The 19829-nt window shown below is 41.8% G+C and overlaps 1 protein-coding gene across 4 annotated transcripts in view; it reads left to right on the top strand.

Annotated features, from left to right (window-relative positions):
* The first annotated feature begins 12322 nt into the window (after positions 1-12322).
* Positions 12323-19829, top strand: part of mcamb (melanoma cell adhesion molecule b) — a 46688-nt gene continuing 39181 nt past the window's right edge. For 3 of the 4 annotated variants that reach the window (XM_061781100.1, XM_061781099.1, XM_061781098.1), the window contains exon 1: positions 12323-12472. In XM_061781100.1, coding sequence (XP_061637084.1) covers positions 12409-12472 — 64 coding nt within the window. In that variant the 5' untranslated portion in view covers positions 12323-12408. The remainder of the gene's footprint in view (positions 12473-19829) is intronic. The other variant, XM_061781097.1, reaches the window with a different exon arrangement.

The raw sequence follows: 19829 nt of genomic DNA, 5'->3' as shown, positions 1-19829 counted from the left end.
AGTAAATTGTCAGGCAAATGTAGAACAACACACGCATTAGGGGTTAAAACAAATGGACGGAAACACAATGCGAGAGATGTCCAGGCAATATCAGGATGTGTTTTTCCTTATGTCACACGACTCATGCATTATTTTTGTATTGTTTTTCTTCACCCATTTCCACCAACCTATGACAATAACAATGTCTTTGGTATTTCCTTCCTCACCTTAATCTGCATCATCCTCCCCATCTGAGCTGCTTAGTATTGAAATTGTGTTTTCTTTTCAGGGGTGGTGGTGGTGGTGGTGGTGGTGGTGGTGGGAGTCTGATATGATCATAGGAAATCCTGTTCCAAACCTTTGGATTCATGACGAATGGCATTTGTTTAAGTGTCTAATGACACAACTGGGATAAGCAGAGGCAATACAAGCAGCTATAAAAGGTATTTTGCTTTTGTCTTCGCTATAGAGCTTCTTGCTCCTTTTATGGTAGCGAACCCTCCCTCTGGTCTATTAGCCAGACAGCCAGTCAGCTTCCTGTGTTTGTTTTGTGCAAGTTCAAATTGCTCCTTTCCAAACGAATGCTTACACAACTTTGTCGCTTCTGCAGGGATTTCTCAAAGGTCTTTTATGGGCCAATGAAATATCATGTATCAGGTGTAACATCATGGTCCAAAAAAAAAAAGAAGCCCAAGCGCCACCCCAAAAAGTGCAAAAGATGTATACAGTGGGGACAGGATGAATGTGAGACAACAAAACAAGTGACAGCCTTGAAGTGTTTCTTTCAAAGAGGCACGGATGATGACGTAGCAGCGATTGTGCGTCTTGTCGCTGGGTCATTTCCCCCTTTTAAAAGACAGGAAGCATGTGACCCGCTCTTCCTCATCTTTTGTCTGCTCATCAACCCCAGGAATTTCAAGAACTATACATAACTCTTCTTGCCCACAGGTGAGGCATTACATGCTTTGCTCCACCCCCCACCAACCCCCCTCCCCACACACACTTCACTCCAGCAGTGGTTTTATGTAAAGCTTGCTCATGTCTCAAACTTTGGCTTGCAACACAAAGCAAAAAAAAAAATGGACCAAGTGACAGATTGTGAACTGAAAAACTCATAAATTGGGGCAATTATAAGTCAAGGTACCACTGTACTTGCATCTAGTTATTTTTGTCAGGATTATGCTAAAATATAAACTATATTTAAGTTCCCTATTAAGAACCAACCTTAAAATTCTTAAATTCATGGTTTAGTCCCGTTAACTCCCATGGAAAGTTTCAAACTTTGAAATTGACCGGAATTTTAAATCGACTGACAGGTGGAAGATATCTAGTTTATTTGAGGATTTGGAGTGGTGATCCTTTCAATCACTGATGACTTTGGCAGCTTGCCAGTACAAAAAGCTGCCATCTCAAATGTAACTGTGCGATTTCACATGATGGGGGTCAGAGTGACTAAAGTTTTTCTCTGGGAAAACACAAGCAGCAGAAATCAATTTAGTTTAGGACGAGACCTTGCGTGGGACTTCATAATCTATGCTGACCCTCCGATTGAATCCCAGCATCTCTGAGTGGGCGGACTGTGGGGGAACGGTGTAAGAAAGGAAGAGCGACTGACTAATGATTTTTCTGGTGTGACTCAAAAAGTTATGAATAGCATGACCAACATAGTGGAACTCGTCCAGGAGGAATTCCTCTTCTTTGATCGTCCTTTCTCGGGACCTTGAGCACGTCATCCGTGCATCTGCAGGATGTTGCTAACGGGAGCTGCGACTTCCTACTTCGTGTCTTGCTATCCTTCATCTGTACAATCAAGGAGCCAGGTCAGTTTGGATGCCATTTACAGTATAATAGGAGATGCATGCAAAGAACAGGGACACACTTCTACAAACACACCTCTTAATCAACTAATCAATCAATGTTGGGCTAGATGCCAGAGGTGGGAGTAAGCCACATATGTGCAAGTCTCAAGTCACTGTGGAGGGGGGAGGGGAAATCAAACAAGTTAAGTCGAGTTGCCACTAAATTTCAAGCAAGTTGAGTCAAGTCATTACTTGGTTTAAGCAAGTCAAGTCATACAATCTTGCTCCAGTCGCAACATATCTTGGAGAAGTAATACAATGTGAAATACTACTAAAAAAAGTATTCACACCTTATAAAAGTTAAATTAACAACAACTGAGGTTATGGTTAACTGAATTTATTGCACTGAATTGTTTTAAAGTTGTTTTAAACTTTATTTCTCAACAAACTTTGCTGTGTACTTTTTGCGGAATTTTGTTTCCGCAACTTTGTGAGTTTTGTAGTGACGAGTGAAGTTCCACGTTGTTGTTGTTGTTGTTGTGTCTTTAATGCGCGAGTTGCAAACCATGCATCGTTGTTAATGCAGGTGTCTACATCACACTGGCAAGTGCGCAGCAACGCAGACTGTGTTGCCAGGTTGGCGTGAATGACGCCCCCCCCCCCCCCCAAAAAAAAAACTGTCTTAATTAAAATGCAGATTTCCAACTCTAAATGAAATGACTGTCAAGTCATGTCGTTCAAGTCAAAGTCAAGTCAAGTCTCTTGGCTACCAGATCACAGTCAAGTCAAGTCTTTCTGAAGTATTTGGCAAGCAAGTCGCAAGTCATTAGACTGGCAACTCGAGTTGACTCGATTCGATTGTTTTCTGTACCAGCGTGATACTTGCACGAGGTTGGCGTTGATTAAATGACTTCAACCCTTTCAATCAATTTGGGGAACGGTCCGTATCTGAATACTTTTGTCTGTGTAGTTTTTAAATGGCAAAATTAGTCAGTTTGTCGCCATAAGGTTTAAGAAAAAGCCTTCATGTGAAAACATGACCATTTTAAAAGTTATTAATAAATAGTAACATCTAGGGATATTATTATAGAACTATTGTATATTTATTTATTTATTTATTATTTATTTACATTTTCAGACAATATGAGAAGAACTGGCTTTTGTTTTTCACATGAATAGTATCACATATTCTGCATTTTTCTGATAAACAGATGAGCTTGTAAAATTTGAGTTCGAAGAGGAATGCGATGGTGTGTCAATATTGTGGTTTGGTAGAATTTAACACTGCGTTTGGCTGGTGACCAGTCCAGCGTGTAGCCCGCCTCTCACCCAAAGTCAGCAAGGATAGGCTCTAGCTCACCAAACTAAGTGCACTTCTTCAAACGACAAAATGTATTCGCCAATGAATCCAAAACGTCATTAAGGACACATTTCCATTCAATGGCATACCAGTATGATTTATTTCCCCAAAAGTCATAAAAACACATGCAAGAAGCCCAAACGAGGAAAATCCCCATCTACATTACATTAAATCATCTTTTTTCCACATAAAGATTTCAGTGGGGCAATCCTGAAGACTAACCCCGCCCACTCCATGTAATCACCATGGCGAAGCAATGTTCATGTCTTGTCCTGTGCGGTTATCAAAGTGCCTCTTTGTCACATTCCTCGTTGTCGTGTCTGCGTTTTGAAGAAATTCTGATTCCTCTCCCACTCCTCCCTCAGAGCCCCTCACCACAGCAATGATTGGAAGCCCCCCGCCGTCCCCGGGTAGCAGCGGGAGCAGGGACAATAGGCGTCTGTCATGCTGGGCGGACAACTCCCAGAATTGACTCCCTTTCAGGACTGGCCTCGATGGCTCGGAAAGAATGACTTCTTTTCCTCTCCTTCCTTCCTTCAGACACTGACTGCTTGGGCCTTGAGCACAACACAGAGCCTCGGTGGGGTAAACACCAGTCGTGTGGAATCATCAATCACAGGAGAGGCATACACACATGCATGTGCGCACACTCAAACGCACGCACACGGATACACACACAGTGTATGGTAAGGACAGTCAAGACAGTGAAAGCTCAAATCTAGCGTGTAAAAATACAACAGATAATGACAGCAATTAAAATTCTAAAAATCAATTCTGAAGTTCTGGGCTCAGGAGTTTGCATGTTCTCCTCGTGCTTGTGTGGGTTTTCTCTGGGTACTCCGCCTTCCTCCCACATTCTAAAAACATGCCCCGCCTGTGTGGAAACCGGAGTACCCGGCGAAAACCCACACAGGCACCGGGAGAACATGCAAACGCGCAGCCGGATTTGAACCCGGGTCCTCAGAACAGTGAGGCAGATGTGCTAACCAGTCGGTCACCGTGCCGCCACAATGCGTTGAGAATATCTTGCACAACCTTTTCTCCGGGCACTCCCAAAAACATGCATTCATTGGAGACTCTAAATTGCCCGTAGGCATGACTGTGAGTGCGAATGGTTGTTTGTTTCGATGTGCCCTGCGATTGGCTGGCAACCAGTTCAGGGTGTACCCCGCCTCCTGCCCGATGACAGCTGGGATAGGCTCCAGCACGCCCGCGACCCTAGTGAGGAGAAGCGGCTCAGAAAATGGATGGATGTCACCAGGGTGATATTTAACAGTACACACTTTGGCGGTGCTGCAGGAAGTAAGCTTAGTGAGAAGATCATTCCTGTGACACTTTGTCATTTATTCTCTTTTGCAGTGAAGGATTGGATAGTTTGTTCTTTAAGGGTACAGGCTCTGTTATGGTTCATGCTTGTATGAAGAAAACAGCTTGTTTACATGCGAGTGCTGATTTTATTTTGGCATAAACTTAAAAAAGGATTTGGTATGGTGTTCACTATGCTGAGGCAGAAGTTCTTTTTAAACATGCTCTTATTCTTTCTTAGCCTGGGAACAGTTTGGAGGAGGGGGCCGACCTTTTCTTGCTTATGTTTTCCCCATTCAGCCCCCTGATATAAACCCAGTGGCCTGCAAATTCCCACATACCCTTTCCAGGATGTATCACATTAAATTTAGTAGAAAAGGGACTCTCGTTTTGCATCTCATCCTCAAGGAATTTTTAGAGGCTTCTCCATAAAAATATTTTTCCCAAGTTGGCTATTTTTATCATTGTTGCATTGGCTGTGCCACACCTCTGCTCCCTGGCAGCACTCATAATTTACTGACCTTGGCTGAACAATGCACTTGGTTTGAGAATGTGCTATTACTTCAACCCATAAGTGCTGCGCTTCACTCCGGAGGAAATGAACGCATCAGCATACCCACGTAAACTCTTTGAAAACAACACATCAGATTGTTGTCTGCAGGTTTGCAAATATACTTTGCTGTCTAATATTTGGATAGAATAACCCAAACGTTGCCACATGACAAGGTGTAGCAAGAGGGCCCGACAATTACAATTGTATCCTTCTTTTCATAGCTGCACAGGAGAGATGTTGTGTTGGTATCCTATACAACACAAAGCCCAAACAACATGACATCCGAGGTGGATCAGAGAGTGAGGATGTCCTATCAGTATTGGCCTCATATTTCCATCAAAACACAAAGGGACATTGTCAGTATCGCCATGAGCTGTTCCTCTTTGGTAGTTTTATGAGGGAAAACATGAATCACATGTACAGAAGACACCTGTTGACTGAAAGCAGTGTTCGACTGAGTACTGTTGAAGTTGTCACAAAATAATGTGGACTTACAGTGAGATCCAGTGCAGGAACTGCATAAAACTTTGGGGGCTGCATTTATCTGGAGAACCTCACAACATATCTTAATTTCTAACATACAACAACATACCTTTATCATTTTTCAATTTCATTGTTTGTAGTTGTGTTTGTTCATGTGCTCTTTGTTATCATTTTTTGTTTTATTTGTGCTGTCGACATGATTGAAAATGAGGGCACAACAATTTCTCGATGATGAATGAAAGGACTCTATGTGACATCACATGTCATAAGCCTAAAAGTATAATTCAGCATAAGCATAAGTCATTTAAAAATTCCGTTCACAAAATGGGCATGAAATATCAATGGGCTTGCCAAAAATGTTGTTTTTTCCTGATGTCTGTGGAGATTCTCAGGCATCCAGGTCTTGGTAAGCTGCACAGGTTGAATGAATGCAACTGGACTCTTCTAGTTTATTGAATTTGTTGTTTCAAAAATATTTAAATATGACTTTGGCAACTATGCTATTAGGCTAACAATAATGCTATGTCAGTGTTGGCCACTAGGCTGCTTTAATTGGCGCAACCCCATGAACAGTCAGAGACTCTTTCATTTTGCAATTGAATGACCACTCTGTATTAAATATAAAAGGCACAATTGATGGCTCTGGTGGATGCCCCATAGAGTTGATGTGAACTGGCTACATTGTGGGCCACCTAGGCACAAAAATAGATGAAAAAAACTGACCAAAAAAAATAATACTTTTTTTATCTAGGCTCACTAGACAAAGGATAGATTAGGTGTCCTGTCGCAGGGCCGTCACATCACACATACCACATTGGCCAGATTAGTCTGGAGTCTATTTTGGTGATGGGTATGGTCCAACGAATATGAACATTTGTCCCCAAGCAGAGGGCGTCCACATCCAGCGTGCGATGCTGTTGGCACCGACAAAATCTCCCTGAAGCTCTCTCATGAACTCTCGGTTGAGTTGCCAACAAACAAAACAAATACATTACTGTATTGAGGAATACAAATGGAAGACAAACAAATCCAATTTGTAAACATAGAAACAAATATTCTTGTAACACAACTCCTCTGATAAAGTATTCGTCTACTTTCTGAAATCAAATCAGTTGTATCCGGTAAATAATGTGCCAATACGTTACTCTACAGCAGGTACTACTCAAGAGTTAATGGTGCTGAAAGGGTCCAAACATAAACACCCGCCTCTCCCCCATCTCTTTGGAAGCAGCTGTTATGTCCAGTGTGGAACTCCTTCCTAGTTCCAGTATCTTTGATATGCCTGGCTGCTCCACTGCCAGTCCACTTGGCAGCCAGATGTGTCAGACTCTGTTTTCCAGGATTTCCAGGGTTCGAGATCAGCGTGCACCACACGTCTCACCCTTCTTTCATCTGCTTCCAAGTGCACCGACTGGGAAATTTCACACGGTATTAAACAAAGTCGTGAAGAAACTACTCCGGTGCCCAGGGTGTGAGGTTTTACGACAGACTTTTGCAGAACGCACGCAACAGCGGGTACTTTGGGTCTTACGATCTTGGCGCTCCTGATTGTGCCGTTCGTTCGGGTTTAAAACCGCAAAATGTTTGAAATCCTAATTCATATTACAGTAAATAAGAAGGCAGGGCAATGTTGCAGTCACGTGGCAACCAATAGCGAACACACTATGTGCGGTATTCATCCTGTTCATTCGGGATGGGCCTGATAATTTTGATAATTGACTCAAGCGCCCCCCCCCCCCCCCTCCCCCTCCCCCTCCCCCCGCTAATGAGGACAAGCACTACAGAAAACGGATGAATGGATGGATGGATAGTGTAGTGGTTCACTTGTCTGACTTTTGTGCTGGTAATGTGGGTTCAGTTCCTACTCAGTGACGATGTGAATTTGACGAGGAAGGGTCTATATCAGTGATTCACAGTGTGGTACGCATACCACTAGTGGTACATGGCAAAAAAATAAATAATAATATTAATAAAAAGAATTCATTAAATGTTCAAACTGTGGATAATATTACAATATCTTAAACTTGTTTTTCTAATCCAGTACAGTACATCTGTTAAGTAAAGTTCTGTTGTATTTAACTTTTTTTTTTTTTTTTAAAGAAAAACCTTTTATGTACGAACAGTTTGGGGGAATTTTCATTGTGGGACCATTATGAACTAATTAAAAAAAGTAACATTTGTTGTAAATATCACTGTAACTATATTTGTATAATATTATACAAAACTACCCTCCTGCCTACCCACCTTCCAACCTACCTACGCACCAACCAACGATAAATACCTGACCTGTATACTAGTGTACACGCAGACTGGCGTAAAATAAATAGCGTGAGGTTCCTAAGCCTGAGGGAGTTAGCGCATTAGTATCTGCTCAACTGTGGTACACTTGGACCATGTTTGTAGCAGCTGAGCTCGGTGGCATAACAGAGGGGTGTGTGTTTCCTTATACAGGCTGGGTAGGTGAGGGTTGTCTAAGTTTGAGCTTCAAGCTTCAAAAGAACAAACAAATACATAAGCGGTCATGCTCATAATTTTAACCAGTCATAGTTTCAGAGTTGCAAAGGGGACTTTGACAAGCATTGGCTGCTTCGCGTTCCCCTTGTTTAAAAATCCCTGTCCTTCATGATATTTACAATGTTATTGTCCTTCTCAGACTGACATTTACATGATCTGTGTATGTAAATGGACAGTGATGCAAGACGATGCCACAAACAAACATGATGTGGCTTTTTAATGCTAGGACTTTTTTCAACGCACTTTTACCGAACATGAGGAATAAATAAGGTGGGCTCTAGAGGTAATACAGGCTTGATTCTGGAAATATCAAAGAGATCAAGGAGCACTACATGTCTATGGGATTGGTTTTACAAATACTTGGCTGAGCTGAGCTGACACAGCCACAGTCCATCCATCCATTTTCTATAGTGCTTGTCCTCATTCGGGTCACTGGTGAGCAGCAACCTATCTCAGCTGATTTGGGGCCAGAAAGCGACATGCACCCTCGATTGGTCGCCAGCCAATCATAGGGCGCATGTACCCAATCAACTATTCACATTCCCACCAGTGCATAATTTAGGGTCTTCAATGAACCTAACGTGGATGTTTTGGGACTGTGGAAGGAAGCTGGAATACCTGCAAAGAACATGTGAATGCAACACTGAAAGGTCATTTTTGACGGGAAGTTTTGGACCGAGGGTTAAACATCCGTTCGGACATGCTGCAAGTACAGTAGCAATAAACCAAAGTATTGGACAAATTAAGCAACAATGATCCAAGCCACAGTCTGAGAATGTGTTTCATAATATAAAACTGAGTCATGTGTTATGCGCTCGATTACAGTTTGGCAAACTGCACACATATTGCATGAGCGAGAGCAAAACCATGTTCACTCATAGGCTGATTACCTTCCAGCAGACCAGCAGAGAGCGAGATAGAGAGAGAGAGAGAGAGAGAGAGAGGAAGCAAAGAGCAAGAGAGGTCAGCATCACATACTGTAAATGATATGACGTTTTCTGGCAGGTGTTTTAACTTAGTTTGTACTGCAGGCCTGTCCACTGTCCAATTCATTCCCTGACTTGTGTCCATATTAAGATCGGCATCCTGCACGGAGAGGGAGTCACCCTGTTTGGATCAAGATATAAAGTACTCGAGAACGGAGGCGACAGGGGAGTTTATTTTTGCTTCTGACAACATAGTAGTAACACTCTAGCTTCCCACATAAATAGTCACACAATATTTAGCTGGTCCGTCTTTAGTGTTGATAATGACTTGCTTTTTTTCGTTGTGACATTGTTTTCATAATATTATGCAACGTCACAACATTGATTTCTGCATTTTGTATTAATTTTTTGGTGCAGATAATTGGAGAGTCCAAAATGTATATTTTATATTGTTGTAAGACACTGCAACATTATGCATGGCTTAAACATTAACACTGTGCTTAAATATAGGAAATTAAAAAAAACAACTGTCCTTAGTGAATTAAAATGTACTGCACACATACTGTAAATGAAAGTTGTACAAAAATAAATGTCTACAACTAGCAGACTCTCAAAAGTTAACAGCAAGTGTATTGAACCTAAGGTTAAACACAACTGAACTGTAGCAGTGATTCTTTTGAGTACCAATAGAGGGAGCCTCTACACCACTCGTGGTACCCGTGCCACACTTTGAGATTCACTCATCCCTCCCTCCATCCATCCATCCATTTTCTACCGCTTAGCCCGAGGTCGGGTTGCGGGGGGAGTAGCTTTAACAGGGACGCCCAGACTTCCCTCTCCCCAGCCACTTCATCCATCTCTTCCGGGGGGATCCCGAGGCGTTCCCAGGCCAGCCGAAGGACGTAGTGTCTCCAGCGTGTCCTGGGTCGTGCCCCGGGTCTCCTCCCGGTGGGACGTGCCCGGAATACCTCACCGGGGAGGCGTCCGGGAGGCATCTGAATCAGATGCCCCAGCCACCTCATCTGGCTCCTCTCGATGTGAATCCTTCACATCGAGATTCACTCATCTATACAAATTTATGAAACATGTTGCTTATTGAATATTTTGTGTCGAGATTAAACAAAAATGTATCAGATGGGCATGATATTCTATTGAACACATGCATTGATAGGCGATAGCACTGCATTAAGGGCTGGAGCCGTGCCCAGCAGATGGTGCAGTTTTACATGTAATACAGAGCACCCTGTATACATGAACGTGTATTATAATCCTTATAGTGCCCTTTTTTTGGGGGGGGGGGGGGGGGGGGGATTCACTAAGTGGCAGATTCTCTCGTGTGTGTAAGTCAGAAAAGGCTCAATTCTGGACATGGGCACATTCTGCGGTCCACTTAGCACCTTTCTTTCTCCGCATGCTGGAGGCTGTGGTAATTACAGCGCCCCGTGAAGGTGAAGCATATTGCTTTTTTTTTTTTTTTTGCACACAAAATTTGGAGGCAGTTACTATATACATCACCATGAAAAAATGTTTGCTTCCCCCCCCCCACCCCTTCTCAAATTCTTAAATTCTTTTAATATTTTATACTTTCTGGTGTTGTACACGTATTCAAACTTCAATGAGTCACGCTTCTCAAGCTGTGGGTGTGGTAGAATTGTGGCGGTGCACCTTGAAGATGCAAGCCAGGCGTGTAAAAAAAAAAAAGAGACTTATGGACAGAAAGAAGAATGTGGCTCTTAATGTTGAGCACCCTGCCTGTGGCCAAACAAATGTGTTGTGACCAGGAACACCAATCAAAGCAGTATTGTAGATTTATGCTGCTCCTTGTGAGCTTTATCTTTATTTCAGTTGTAAGGTTTTATAATGCATTACAACTAAATCAGTTGTTGTCTGTTTGACTGATAACCCTACCATTGGAAGAAAACCCCCAACTAAAAAGACAATTGTAGCTTTGATGGTCTGGAGAGCAAATTGTTGTTGTTGTTTGAAAAATTCAGTTTGGGTTAACTTCCCACTCAATGACGGTGATAATTTGAGTGTGACAGGTTGTCAGTCTTGTCATGTGCCCTGTGAGTGGTGGCCAGTCCAGGGTGTAGTCTGGCTTTCACGCCTGGGAGTCCGTTTTCTAAGCAGTTTTAGAAAATGGATGGATGTTTTGCATGATGTTTTTCTGTTGGAGTATTGTGAGTATTGAGAGCTTTTGTATTAGTTTAGTGAGATTTACAACACAATACAGCGCGTTCCAGACCCACCTACAATAGGTAATAATCAGAGATCAGAGACCATATAAAAACATTTCTTAAGTCATTTTGCCCCTACAACAAGCTTTAAACACATTTAAACTGAGTAAAACACTCTTTTTAAAGAATTCCTAAGTGCTTTTTCTCACTCTTTTTCTCGCAGATAAGAGGCTGAGCGTGCTGGCTTCAATGGTTCGTCATTTCCAGTTCAAGTTGACTGTAAAATTGGCACAATAAACAGAAAAGAATGAATCATTGTACATTTAAAACCCCCAAATGTTCAACCAAACCATATACGTAATTTCATCGAACAAAAGTCTGCTATCTTAATGCTAACATATAATGCGAAACACCATGGCAATTAGCGCGGATGTTACAGTAATTAAAATAACTGCTACTTGACCACACACAGAGCAGCAACACATTGTGTACAAACATAACATGCAACAATACCCACAGGCATAGACTTCTTCTGCTCTGTGGGAACAAGGATGATTAAAATGGCAAAACGTGCCACCCGCTTCTTCTTGCTCTTAATTAGGCTGCATGTCTTCCAGCAGACGCCAGTGCTGCCTAGCATGCCGCTGCATAACGTTGTATACACTGGAGGCAGGCAATTCTAAGTTTGGACTTGCCTGTATACCATAAAAAAATGATCACTTAAAAATCTGTCGCAATGTGCAGCATATAAATAATGGTAAGTGGTAATAAAATGTTTTTTCACAATTCTTTTCCCCATAAATAGTAACACTAAAGAAAGTATTCACACCTTATAAAAGTTAAATAAACAACAGCTGAAATTATGATTGATTGAATTTATTGTACTGAATAGTTTTTAAGTATCCATCCATTTTCTGTACCGCTTCTCCTCACGCGGGTCGCGGGCGTGCTGGAGCCGACGACTTGAACGCATAAGTCAAAGTGCCGCTGTAGTTCATTGCGCGCCGTTCGTAACCTCGAAACGCCGCCTGTTGAAAACCGAGGACCGTCTTCTTTAAGATTCCTAACAGTCGACAAACACTTCAAGATGCCAACAATCAACAGCAGCCAGCAGACCTGTTTGTTAGTTCTGCAATGCGCGACCACCACTCTCGCTCCCTCCTCCCTTGGAGCGTGTGCGTCTTCAGGACCGCTCCATGCCGCACACACCCTCCCCCTCCTCCTCCCCCTCCTCCTCCTCCTCCTCCTCCTCGCTCGCATACAAACCTTCACACACACGTCGGACCTCCGCACACTGTACCGAACAACGAGCATGGACGCACGGCTCTCTGCCTCTCTGCTCGCCGGACTTGTGGTCCTCCTTCACGGCTTCACGGGTGAGTGGAACCGCTGGCCATGGCGGAGATTTGGAGAAACTTTTTTTAAATTATTATTTTATTTATATATATATATATATATATATATATATATATATATATATATATATATTTTAAAATTATTATTATTATTTTTATTAATCTCGGCTTTCTGCACCTAACAAGTCTGCACAACAGTTGTGTGCCTGCAGAGAAACTTCTTAAGAAGTGCAGGTTCTGTGTAAACTCCACGCGACTCATCCTCTTGCTTACATTGATTTTCTGTCCCTGTTGTAACTTTATTCATGCGCGTGTTCACAATCCTTCAAGTTTTAAAGTGAAGTAGGCCAAGTGAGTTGTTCAACCTCTTAGTGTGGATTTGCAGGCCGAATGGCTATAACGCATTCAGTGCATGTGAATTATAAATGGCGCCTTTTGAAATGTAAAATATCACCGAGGTGTGGTGATTGAGCAGGTAAACTGAAAGAAGATGTACTGTGTAAAGTTGGTCACACAAACCGGCTGCATGTATTTTTAGTCCTGCACAGAAGTTCTCTGCTTTCTGTCAGCTCGTGTCTGAGCCCAGCAGTACGTTCCGGTCACATAACATGCAGTGGACGTGCATTGTGATGCATGTTTTAAAATGGGTCTAATTTACACGATGGTCCCGAGGAAAGTAAAGAAGGTTTACTGTGCGTGTGCCATTGGCTAGATAAAGGTTGTGTGTTTATTTTGAGAGCAGTGCGGATTTCAACTAATGTGCGGCTTGATTTCTTGTTTGTGTGTCACTTGCCGTGGATGCTCACGCGGCCTCCGGACATCCCGAACCTTTCCTCCCTTTGACGGTCGGACTTCCCTCCCGGCCTTCTAATGCCTCTTTGTCTTTGACCACCTTTCCCTACCTCCTCCGTTCTCATTGTGTTTGTTCATCTTCCGTTTCGGGTCAGCCTGACCGTTGTTCGCAGTCTTTCACAAGCAATTCCCCACCCCGCACTTAGTAATCACTTCCTGGACCCCACCTCACTTGCACCCATGCCGCCTAAGAGTCACCCGCTAACACCTAGAATGACTTATTTATGCACATATCTACCATTTTATCTCTTCAAGAGAGTTGATTCATGTCTATTTAAATACGCCAAAGTCTTGGGAGACACCTCCTATGCCATCCATCGATTTTCTATGGTGTTTAACCTCATAATGCTCACAGGTGACCGTGAGCCTATCACAGCTGACTTTGAGCGAAAGGTTTGCTCCACCCTGGACTGGTCACCAGCCAACAGGAGGGTACATATAGACAAACGACCACTCACGCACATTTACACCTACGGACAATTTAGAGGCTTCCTTAACATTCTTTTGGAATGTGTGAGGAAGCAAGAATGCCCAGAGAAAATCCACACGAGCACGAGGAAAACATGCAAACTCCACACAAAAGGGCCCGAGCCGATATTCAAACCCAAAACCTCTCGACTGTGAGACAGACATGCTAACGACTAGGCAACTGCGCTTCTCTTTTTTTATTTATAAAAGTGTTACGTGCAAATTTGCATTAACTACTCATGAATGCAGCTATTTGCAGATTGGTTTTGGAACTGATCCGCTGTTATTCTCTGAACCACACACCTATTTGCTGTTTTTGTGCGAAGAAAGAAAAAAAACAGTATAAAACAATTGCTTTGGCGCCATCTTGAAGCATCTTGGTGCTTCGGTTATCCAGGAGGACATATCCCTGTCTTTTAGAAAAGTAGTGCTTTGTCCCCATCTTGTGACAACTATAGGCAATTACAAATCTATCGGGGCGTGTCAATTGCTCAGACTTCGACTATTTGTGGGGGATAGGGACTGAGGCCTGCCGTGACGAGCAAAAACCGCAATGTTGGATAATATACATTATAGCATTAAAAAATACTGCTACCTAGTTCGCAATGAAATTTCAGCTTTGCTCCACTGACCTCAAGCCCATCAGACACCTTTGGGGGAAACTAGAACAGAGATTCTCATGTCCAACATCAGACCAGCTGCATATTTTCTTCTACTTTGGCTCTCTGTCAGTGTAATGGCCTACTATCCCCATACTTACATATTAGTGTCTTTAAGGCCTGTTTCCCCTCCCCCGGAATTCCTGAAATGATATATTTTTGTGAAGAAAGGCATTTATTCCCCCAAAAATAATCATCTTCAATTTAGAACAAGCATGTAGCACAGTCAGGCAATAATGCTAAAAAACGAGGCAAAAGTTACATTTTGTTCCGGCTCCACTGTGTTTTGGGGTTTTTGGACTGTGTTCACAGAACATTTTGTTACCCAAAAGGAAAGTCAAGACACAAGGTTGTTGGTTTGTGTGGTGATACATTTCATTGTTGCTTAAAGTCCACTCAGGCCTTTGGCATGTGGAACGAGCCACTGTGTGGGTCCATGTCCACAAGTCGCTTATCTTTGGTCTCCACCATGACATCAGAGGAAAGACAGCCGGGGCGCTGAAGAGCAGTAGCAACCCGGGACACATGCACTTCCTGTCACGTCGGCCAATCAAGCGGCCAATCACACTGGACTTGGCTCCTCTAAAGGGCACCGCTGTTTCCTCCCCAGGGCGACAATAAACGCCCTTGTTCTGGCGCAGTGTGCAAACTGAGGCTGGACAGATCTGGCTGAGGATCAGCAGAGCGGTGGAGGTCCATAAATCCAGATTCTTACAGAACATTTGCACACAGTCAAGTGCGGCTCTTTTACTTGTGACCCTTGTTGGGAAAAGTGGCGTGTGGAGGTCTTAAGTTCATGTTTTCAAACATGCAGACACTCAGACCGTATTTTACAGTGTTTCTTCCTGGGACACACTAACTGTTAGGTTTTTCGGAAAACTGCAGACAAAGGTCAAGATTTTTGAGTAGACCGAAAATCCTTCACATGACAATTTAATACTCACTGTTATCTCCTTATAGAAGTTTTATTTGTTCGTCATTTATTGTTAACTTTATAATATGACATTCAAGAGTAACTGCACTTGACAATCTAATTAAGTAATTGAATTCTGTTTTATTTCAGTCATTTATTTAATTCTATTCAATCGAATGATTGATAACTTCAGGAGTTGAACGGCTAAAGATTTTTTTGTAGTTGACTATAATGTGAGGAAAGTCGAGTAGAAGTCGATTAATCGATGATGTCATTTTGTCAGCACAATGCAGTGGTCCCTAACCTTTTTTTGCACCACGAACCGGTTTCACACAAAGGCATATTTCCTCGGTCTGGCGTAAGAACAAATAGAAACAAACGAATAAAAAAACAACTCAGCATTATCTGAAAAGTAGTTGCGACAAGTGTTGTGATGTTTGGGCGTGTTGTAAATGAGATATGAATAAAGTTCTCTTTAGTACAGAGTCATTGTCCGTGCGTTATTAAACATAACATTTTGGTGACGAAGAACGGTGCCCTTGTTCTTCACCGCCAGTCCTGTGGTCCCGCTGGTATAAATATTTGAAGACAAATCGCGATCAGAATAGCTGAAGCTAGCCACTGTTCTCAACCACAACCAGTTTTTTTCATGCTCTCAGACCCGTGCAGACATGAAGGCTGTATTGCCTTGTTGGCTGGACATTTTGCTGCACCACACAGCGTTACAGTCCCGCGATGGCAGCTCACGGGCGAGTTGAAAGTCCTCTGTAAATTGGCTTTAAACGTCAATGCGGAGTAGTAAAGTCGACCAGTTTGACTAATCGGGTCAACTCCTACGTATTTAATTTTATTGATCACTTTGTATTTTAGTATGAAGTAACTCCGCTCTGTTTAAATCAAACGGCACTTCATGATCACGCTGCTACCATTTCCCTTTGCCTCCATTGACCATCGTTGCCGTTTCCGGGAAGATTCTTTCTTCTGGATTCTGATTGGCTACAATGGTCATAGCGTTAGGGGTCATAGCACCTCCTGTTGCTTTGGCATGCAATCGACCGCCTGCTTTTAAAAAAACCTTCACACTAGGTCAAAGTCAATATAGTTTTCAATTCCAATCTATCATAGGGAGCTGATGTTCGTGCTTTCTTTTTGGATTGTGGATGAATACCATTCATGGCAGTTGCTAAATATAATACACTTATTATTTGAAAGCATTTTAATCACAGGATAAAGTCAGTCTTTGCAGTCACACCACATGTGATTAAGGGCCTATTACTGTACACTTTCAAGTATCCCTCGAGCAGATCCTTGTCTAGTGGAACTTGTGCACTGAACGGTATGTCTTTATTCAGCACGAGTTATGAGCTGTGTTGACGAGATCTCATGCAACAGCGTCCTCAGTCCAACATTGTAACTCATGCGGGCCTCCATCCGCATCCGTCTCACCTTTAAAGGGCAGATATTCTCGGAATTGTGAAACATGATACACAGTACCTTCTGACGCAAGTTTAGCTCACTTAGAAATATACGACATGAACACAAGTCTTGGTACACAACCCTTGCTTGTAACTAACTACATTTTACTGACACATTTTGGTCAAGCGTATGCCTCCAAATTTTTGGCAAAGGACTTTTTACTCTTCCGGCATGACTGTGTCCCAGTGCACAGTGTGGAAGAGGGCTGCACAGAGCCCTGACCTCAACCCCATCACATTTAGGTTCTCTCACAAAAGTGGAAGTTGTAACTTATTCCATGTTCACTACCGTGAAGTTGTGATTGCCCGCTGTTCCAGTCATTTTGTATTGGACTTCTGCATATTTTGAAGAACATTTTTCATCTTCATCGAATGCCCAACAGAAGGATTTTGTTTTCTCCTTCATCTACTCTCACTACACAAGCTGCCTTTTATGTGAGGCCAAAAATAAAGAAATACGTGTCCATGACATCTCTACCTGCCACTTCTAGGACAAAATACAACGGGTGACCAATAAGGTTGTATGAGTGCCGCTCTTCAGGAAGAGAAACAAAATAGTAAAACCAGCTCTTTGAGTTCATACAAGAATTTCAAAGCTACAGTACTGATATTAGTATTGATTGACGATGATGTTTTTTATTGATTGACGATCATGTGGTGTTTTATCCAATATCGATACTATACTATTGACTATATAATATCAAACAGTTTACTGCCGCTCCCAGTTGAGGTTTGCTGTCAAACTAAAAAGGAAACAAAGAGAATTACAAGTTGTGCATTAAAACAACCACACAGCTTTGCTTTAGATATGTCCGTTTAGATGAATGCAAACAAACAACACAAACTGCTGTAGACGGGCTAATGAATGGCATCGCCGTTGCAGTTTTCTAAGCAATGTATATTTGATAACACTACTCACAGGCATACAGTATATACTTTATCTTCTGCAAAAAATGATGAATATTACTGAGGAGATGAGACTGGCTCAATGTACAGTATACCAGTCGGTCTGTATTATACTGCCCTGAGGTGGCCAATGCACGCACACCAGGAGGACAATAGGCAGCACAATGCCTATAGAATTAAAAAGATTAAAAAGTTTCATTTCTTTATATTCTATTTTTTCTATCTTTACAATGTGTTTTTATAAAGCACAATGTTACAGAGTGCTATTTTTCTCTTTTTTCCCCCCTCTCTCCTTTTATAGAAGGCTGGAACGGATTAGTGGTATTTCCATTCATTTCAATAGGGGAAAATGATTTGAAATATGACTGTGAAATTAAATTAAAGGGGTACCTAATCATTTGGGAAGTGAGTTTAAACAACTGACTATGATCCTCCATGTCTCGGGATGGTAAGTCAGCGACTAAATAATAGACAAATACCAACATGACTTGCATTTGTTTAAAGGCTTAAAAAAACAAACAAACAAAAAAATTAAACAAAAACAAAATAACTGAATTGTACAGTATTTGCTTCCCTCTGTGCTATGATGTGTTGTAGTGGTTCACCTGCAAGCCAAAGGTTTTCTTTCATGGTCTGGTCCTTGTATTGATGTGAATCCTGTCCATTATCATCATTACCGGGGTCAATACCGAGCAGCGCTGGGCGCTGATTGGTGGACACAGCTGCTTCCAGGACTTTGTGCTGTTGTCATCACTCAGCTGTGTCCCTCTATTATTGTGTATGCGCGCAGTACTTGAAGTTGATGCTTTTAAACAATTCCAGTCGCTGAATGAAAAATTTACGGAAACACTTTTACAGTTTGAGGAAGGAAGTTGCATGTGTGCTTTGTGTCACTCAACAATTGTGTCTACAGTAGCCTACCTACAAAAAAAAAATCTCAATACTTCTTATCTTAACAGACTACAGGAAAGGCTAGGCTGTTCAAATGAAAGGATTATGGGTAGGATTGCAAAATGTTTGACCACGCTCTTAATTCAAAACGCTATTATTTCAAATCATCTTTCTCCATTGAAATGAATGAAAAGGCCATTAATCTCTTCAAACCTCCCCAAAAATAAGAAAAATAGCAATATTGTGCGATATAAAAACATACAGTGATGACATAAATACAATGTAAAGAAATGAAACAGTTTTTGCAACAGTTTTTGCTACATTCGATGGACATTGTGCTGCTCCTTGTCATGTGTGTGCCTTGGTCACCTGGGAGCAGTGTAATAGAGACAGACATATGGATACACATGGAGACAGTCACAACTCCTCAGTACACCACAGTAATATTAGTCATTCTTCACAGAGAATAAAGAATATATTCATGTGAGTATTATTATATTATCTGCCCACATGTGTTAATCCACCGTTTGTTCAAACATCCGTTGCTTGAAGGGTTATAACACCACGATACAGGTGCTATTTGTCAGTCTGTCTATGGCGTTTCCCACCATGTATTAGCACTAAGCTCGTGGACTTAATGGAAACGTTGTTGTTTAAAATATACAATGTGTTATTCATTGTTTTATGTTTAGCTTGACAGTAAACTTCAACTGGCAGCGGCAATAAACAGCTTGAAGGTTCGTTTTTGAAGAATTGTTCACTATCTGCCAAACTGATGCTTATTGTGATGTGATTTGAGTCGATTTCACTGCCACAGCACTTGTATCTCAAAATGTTTGCATGCAAGTCAAAGCAAATCATTTTTGTCTTGTCTAAAAAAACAAGTAATAGAAAAATATTTGTTGTTCAAATCTAAAGGAAAAAAAATGCTTTCCATTGGACAGCAACATTACAGTGAACTCCCATTCATCCCAGTGTCCAAATTTGAATCTTGAACATCTGAACTTTCCAATCTTTACCCAAAAACATCAGGCCCTTTTCAACAAGTTTATTTATACACATTATATTTTTAATTGAATCAGGGTTCTGCGATAAATATAAAATACGTATTGGAGGAAAAAAAGGAATAACAAAACCATTCACTGGACTAGTTCTAATCCTTTTAAAAATTCACCATTGATAAGACAATGTATCACATAGAAAGAGTTGCAAAT

This window comes from Phyllopteryx taeniolatus, chromosome 8 (assembly GCF_024500385.1).
Source record: "Phyllopteryx taeniolatus isolate TA_2022b chromosome 8, UOR_Ptae_1.2, whole genome shotgun sequence".
Lineage (NCBI taxonomy): Eukaryota > Metazoa > Chordata > Actinopteri > Syngnathiformes > Syngnathidae > Phyllopteryx > Phyllopteryx taeniolatus.
This window is presented reverse-complemented; position numbering and strand designations above follow the sequence as displayed.